At 37.2% G+C, this 6,081-nt stretch overlaps 2 protein-coding genes across 3 annotated transcripts; both read right to left on the reverse strand.

The window, feature by feature from the left end:
* Nucleotides 1-898: 898 nt before the first annotated feature.
* Nucleotides 899-2,772, reverse strand: LOC116167855 (tRNA pseudouridine(38/39) synthase). Its single transcript, XM_031483423.1, has 8 exons — nt 2,557-2,772; nt 2,384-2,508; nt 2,137-2,338; nt 1,896-2,093; nt 1,603-1,750; nt 1,261-1,555; nt 1,073-1,215; nt 899-1,024 (listed from the first exon to the last, which is right to left on the reverse strand). The coding sequence occupies exons 1-8, from the start codon at nt 2,668-2,670 to the stop codon at nt 942-944; spliced, it is 1,308 nt and encodes a 435-aa protein (XP_031339283.1). The 5' UTR covers nt 2,671-2,772; the 3' UTR covers nt 899-941.
* A 143-nt stretch (nt 2,773-2,915) lies between these two features.
* On the reverse strand, nt 2,916-4,720 carry LOC116167856 (zinc finger protein 37 homolog). Of its 2 annotated transcripts, none has more exons than XM_031483425.1 (3): nt 4,518-4,720; nt 3,901-4,453; nt 2,916-3,503 (listed from the first exon to the last, which is right to left on the reverse strand). In XM_031483425.1, exons 2-3 carry the CDS (start codon nt 4,412-4,414, stop codon nt 3,172-3,174), a joined length of 846 nt encoding a protein of 281 aa, XP_031339285.1. In that variant the 5' UTR covers nt 4,415-4,453; nt 4,518-4,720; the 3' UTR covers nt 2,916-3,171. The 2 variants fall into 2 exon arrangements, with proteins under 2 accessions (XP_031339285.1, XP_031339284.1); XM_031483424.1 differs by having other exon boundaries at nt 4,501-4,711.
* Nucleotides 4,721-6,081: the final 1,361 nt, after the last annotated feature.

Here is a 6,081-nt window from a genome sequence, read left to right on the forward strand (position 1 = left end):
AAGGAAGGTTATACACTGCCTTTTTTTGAGCCCCGAAAAAAAATTGTCTCAGATCGACCCGGAAAAAGAATTTTCTTATAGAATGTGGCCTGTAGAATTCATAATTTCAAACAGTTCCAAGATTGGGCTACTAGTTCAAAAGTTACAGCCCTTTGAATTTTCTTTCGAAATTGGTTTCTAGTCTATAACTTTTGATTGAGAAGTCTGATCGAAAAAGTACGAATTGTTTTGGATTCTACGCACCAAAATTAATAAGAAAAAGTGTTTTCCCGAGAAATTTTGGTGCAGTCGATTTTTGGTAAAAAAGGAAGGTTATACACTGCCTTTTTTTGAGACCCGAAAAAAAAATTGTCTCAGATCGACCCGGAAAAAAAATTTTCTTATAGAATGTGGCCTGTAGAATCCATAATTTCAAACAGTTCCAAGATTGGGCTACTAGTTCAAAAGTTACAGCCCTTTGAATTTTCTTTCAAAATTGGTTTCTAGTCTATAACTTTTGATTGAGAAGTCTGATTGAAAAAGTACAATTTGTTTTGGATTCTACGCACCAAACTTAATAAGAAAAAGTGTTTTCCCGAGAAATTTTGTGCAATCGATTTTTGGTAAAAAAGGAAGGATACACACTGCCTTTTTTTGAGGCCCGCAAAAAAAATTGTCTCAGATCGACCCGGAAAAAAAATTTCTTATAGAATGTGGCCTGTAGAATCCATAATTTCAAACGAGCCGAGCTCTGGTTGAAAGCAATTTTTGTATTCCTGAAAAAATCGGCCTACGAGAACCATTTGTATAAAGATTCATTGAAACGAATCAGATTCAAGAAAAGGATTTTGGTAAAGTTTTGGAGGAAAAACTACACAGAAAGGAAAAATATAAGGTGCCTCATAATAAAATTCTATAGTTCATGGTTATTGTATATTCTATATAAACATAAAAAAAAACTATCATGTATCGACGACAGGACTGGAATTGGATCCCTCTAATTTCCTCCTTTTGATAAAATGCTGTATTCTATTCTCCAAGCTCTCTAAAACTCAGAATCAGGCATGTTTTGGAGCATACGATTGTTACTTACCACATTTCTGCCGTTGCACCAATGGAACATACTTCTTAGCCCTCACTCCATTCAATAAATAATTGCTTTGACACAGAGACAAGTCAACAGTACTACCTGACCGTTTCCTAAGGTCAAGTAACATACTTTCAACCATATTGGCTCTAAAAATTCAGAGTTATCAATAGCTTTTACTTAATTTAGCCAACTTTATCGCATGAAATGTCCAAAAGCTCTGGAGCTTTTTAATAAGATCAGTCAAATTGTTATCATCATATCTCCAATTACTCTCCAGTTCGTACTCGCAATCGTACAAATTTAGAGGAATATCACTGGCCATGTTATAATCCGGTTTTCTGCTGTGCTTTTCGACATCCAATAGATCTTTAACAATGGAGGGGTCCTCCTTTTCTTGTCCAATTAAGAGCAGTACCCCCATTATACATCTAATCTGATGCCAGAGGAATGCTTGCCCTTGTATGACGAGCACAAACATGCTGTACTCTATAAGACCATGATGGAGAATGCGTTATAGGTGAACTATCGAATACCTTCATTTTCCTTGTTTAAACTATAAGGAAGAATGTCTACGTGAGTGATTGTCCGATTATATTTTACTACACCATTTCCGACATCCATCTTGCAAAAATTTCGGAAATCATGGGATCCTACGAGGAATTGTGTTCCCTCGACCATTTTCTACAAAATTGGACAAATTTAATTTGATAGCACTGGTGACAGTTCAACACTTTTCTAACTTATAAACGGTCATGCTAGAACAATAGAACCATAGCCAAGTACTACCAACACATTTATTGAAGGTGTTTCAAATGATGTAACTTACCTGAATATTTAAGAAACCTTTCGGGAAAAAATATTTGTACTTCCTGAGAGTGCAATTGAACCGTGCACTGAAGTTGTCACTAACAGGACACCATGCGACACAGCGTATAGCAGGTGGTAATACCTTATTCAAAATTATGCAATAATTAATTTCTCGATCGAGATCATGATTATTGCTTCGTAAATCTAACGAAATTACCTAAACTGAATTTAATAATCCCGAAACTTTGCCTTATACGTACTTGACCGAACGCGCTCACACCCTTATCTGTCCTGCCACAGCGGTGATAGTTTGACGACTGGCGGTCCTTGATCAGGCAGGTTTTTAGTAAGGCTTCGAATAGGAAGTGCTCAATTGTATTAAGACTGTCCTCCTGGCAAGCGTAGCCTTGGTAATCCCAACCTAAGTATAAAACCTGGAGGAGAACGTGCCGAAACTTACACCTGGAAAATGTCGTAGAATCAAAAGCACATTTGACTTACACTAACCTCGTAAAGTCGAAAGGTTTCTGTGGCGGATACGATCTCTTTTGATTCCTTTGCTGTGATTTGGCAATTATGTTTTTCAGTTCAACGTTATGGCATTGTAATGCAATAATTTTATCAATTAGATCCTGAAATAGGTACACATGATACCAAGATTGTAACATTTGCGGTTATACCTCTTTGCTGAAGGTGCTAAGCTGGGTAATGTCCAGGTGCCCGTGAATTTTTTTCCTACCAATTTTTTCCATTTCTACTTCGTTCAAGCGCCTCGGACAATAAAATATAAACATTAATACAAAAGTAAATATGTGAGGTTATAATTTTGACACTTTAGACACGTCGGATGTGTCTGGTTGCCGTGTGACGGGGATTTACGATTTATGTCCAGTGGCGGCGAAAAATTAAAAAAGGGGAAATTGTCGACTAATCTTTTCTGTAATTTTAATGCATTTAATTTTAAGTACTAAATAATTGAATAGGCTGCTGCTCGTTTTGCAATTGAAGATCTTCCACACCAAAAAAAAACCCCAAGCTATTGCGTCTTAATACATTTTATCTACTTATGAGTTTATTGGCTACAGATAACAGGACAGTAAACCTAGTATTACACTATCCTCTATAAATAACAGTAGTATATACAGCATGATTATGTACATTGTTCTGCTGATTCAAAATTACGTACAATAGTGTTGACTAAAATAATTGTGTGGGAGTAGCTTCCCATCTACAGTGTTGATCTGTTACAGAGCCTTGAATTCAAAAAAACAATTCATGTCGCACTACTATCCTAATTACGAGCCATTTACAGAATCGTCCGTCTTCGTCTCCTCCCGTTTTGCCTCTTCCTGCCTCTCTAGCTTATCGGCGTGTTTCGACTTTAAGTGCGTCCTCAGAGAAACTTTCTGTGGAAATGCGCAAGGACAAAACTCGCACGCGTACGGTTTCTCGTTTGTGTGCTGCCGCACATGCGTATTTCTCGCGTTACTGCTCGAGAACCCCTTCTTGCAGTAGGGGCAGGGGTAAGGTCTTTCGCCCGTGTGGCTACGGATGTGTTTCTTCAACGTTCGATGATCGTAGAAGAGCTTCGCGCAAATGCTGCACTCAACGGTCTTCTTATCGCCCACTAAAACTGGTACGTGAGAAATATGCAGAGAAAAATGTGGTTTGGGATGGAAAGCTGTGAAAAGGAAATAGAGAATCTGAATGGTAGAGTGTTCAAAGACAAAAAAAAGGAATACATGCAAGATCTGTAGAAAGCAAGTGAAAAGCCACCAGAAATGGAGGGCGGAGAAGACGTTGATACTATTGAGAAACAGTGTGTAGGATACTCAAAAGCAGGATGGGTATAGAAAAGAGGAAGACACTGGAGTCTGGGGCGTAATGCTATATGGTTGTGAAGCATGGATAATAATGAAGAAGGCCGTCAAAAAAATAGAAGCTTATATAGATTACATATTTGAAGATTAATGGCAAGGATAGGGTGAGGTCGAGTTGAAGAAAGATGAATATAATAAACTTACGTAAATGTCTCTTTAGATGAGCAGCATAAGCTGCACGGTGTCGATATACGTTACCGCAGGTAGTACACTGTAATTTATTATTTTTGTGGGCAAGTAAGTGTCCTCTTAAAGATTCGGTATTTTTACACGTTTTTCCACATATTTGACACTGAACTGGGGGTTCTGTATGCGTCATGATATGCTTTCTCATATTATCTTTACGTATACACTTTCCGCACATGCTACATATCGATTTAACAGATTTAATGTGCGTGCGTTTGTGTTCTTTCCATTGGAAATAATTAACGCAGGTAAAATCACAGGTACTGCATTTAAAGTTACTGGTGGAATTTAAACGATGTTCCGTATTTGATTGGTCATTAGCTACCACTTCGTTCTTGATGATAGTGATATCCGTTGTTTGAAGCTGTTCTTCTTTTGGCGTTTCCTGTTCGATACGTTGCCTCAACAGCAAGTCGCTCTTAATGATTATTCGTCTGAAATCGTAGAGTAGGTGAATGTTTCTGGTGCACATGTCGCACACTTTGTTCGGTAAATTATCACCAATTGACACCTGGAAGTAACGAATTTCGTGAAAACAGAAACAAAGCTTCACCTAACCTGTATTGAAGATATACTTTCGATTTTGAGGGGAAGGCTGGAATCGTCGAATATGTTGCTTAGTCTTGGAGAAACTTTCAGGCAAGTTCTACACATGTTTTCCATTATTTATTTATTTCTAATGTTTTTATTATTTAAAATTGGTTAGCAACAGGAACCAGAGAACTACCACAACCAGCTACGCCACTGATATCAATTAGATACGATACCCGCTGTTGCCAAATTTCAAATTTACCAAGCAGTCATACTGGAAATATAAAACCATAGCCAACTACTACCAAAACAATTATTGAAGGTGTTTCAAATGATGCAACTTACCTGGATATTTCGGGAAAAAATATTTATACTTCCTGAGTGCAGTTGAACCGTGCGCTGAAGTTGTCATTAACAGGAAACCATGCGACACAGCGTACGAGTATAGCAGGTGGTAATACCTTATTTAAAATTATGCAATAATTAATTTCTCGATCGAGATTATGATTATTGCTTCGTAATTCTAAAAAAATTGAATTATAGATTTATAGGAGATAATAGCCACGAATATGTAATAATAATAATAATAATAATAAAGCCAAACAAACACTTACACAATAATAAACGCCACTTAATTAAAATGCTAAACTTATAGGAAATGTGTAAAGGGAGGAAATGTGGATGAGCAAAGGAATAAAAACAATCGATATCAGGGTTCGTAACTGATTTTAGCAAAAAAAATAGAGACTTGGTTTCTAATTACATATTTAAAAATAGAGACCTTCGAGAATCAATTTCCATACAAAATTAAGCAAAAAATATTTATTTTGTAATAGATGAGATACATAAACGGCAATATATCTAAACAAGTATAAATTGTGCACAACTCTTGTGCGGATAAAACGCATTTTTTTTTAACCCAAATAGCTTTTTTTGACATCACCAATGGATATATTTCTTGCAGACGTCCCAATCGCCCTTTGTGAGTACCCTCTTCCGACAATCCGTTCTCTTATATGTATATGGGAATATACCCGATCGCGATGAGGGGTATGGTTGGTAGAAATTAATTCCTTTCGTTGAGACCTTTCATTAGAGTACCATGAAAGATAAAACTAGTTCCACCCCCCCTGCCCCTCCGCCCCGTACTTTGATATGAAGACAGAAAGAACGGCAGTAGTTGGTAGAAAACGGTTCCTTTCGTTGAGACCAATTGGTTGTCGTATGTAAAAGTTACGCACGTTTTACTTTCAAAAACAGCATCTCAGGAAATAATTCGGGGGGGGGGGCCTTTTGGACAGCGAAATTTGGTGGCCATCTGGCACACCTAAGACCATTCTATAGAAGTAGTTCGAAACGGCAAAAGTGGGCTCGGACGGATAAAACGCATTTTTTTTAATTCTTAAAAAATTCGCTGAAAATGTACAGTCAAATTTCTGCGGTTTATCAATTATGAACTTATACTATATACTTTTTTAACATGCAAAATTTAGAGACTTTAGAGACCAAATATGAAAAATGGTGACTTTTAGAGACCAGCATTGAAAAAGGAGACCAATGTCTAAAAAAGAGACCATTTGCGAACCCTGCGATATGGAGGGAGAGGAG

The sequence above is a fragment of the Photinus pyralis genome, unplaced genomic scaffold, assembly GCF_008802855.1.
Source record: "Photinus pyralis isolate 1611_PpyrPB1 unplaced genomic scaffold, Ppyr1.3 Ppyr1.4_LG4, whole genome shotgun sequence".
Classification (NCBI taxonomy): Eukaryota; Metazoa; Arthropoda; class Insecta; order Coleoptera; family Lampyridae; genus Photinus; species Photinus pyralis.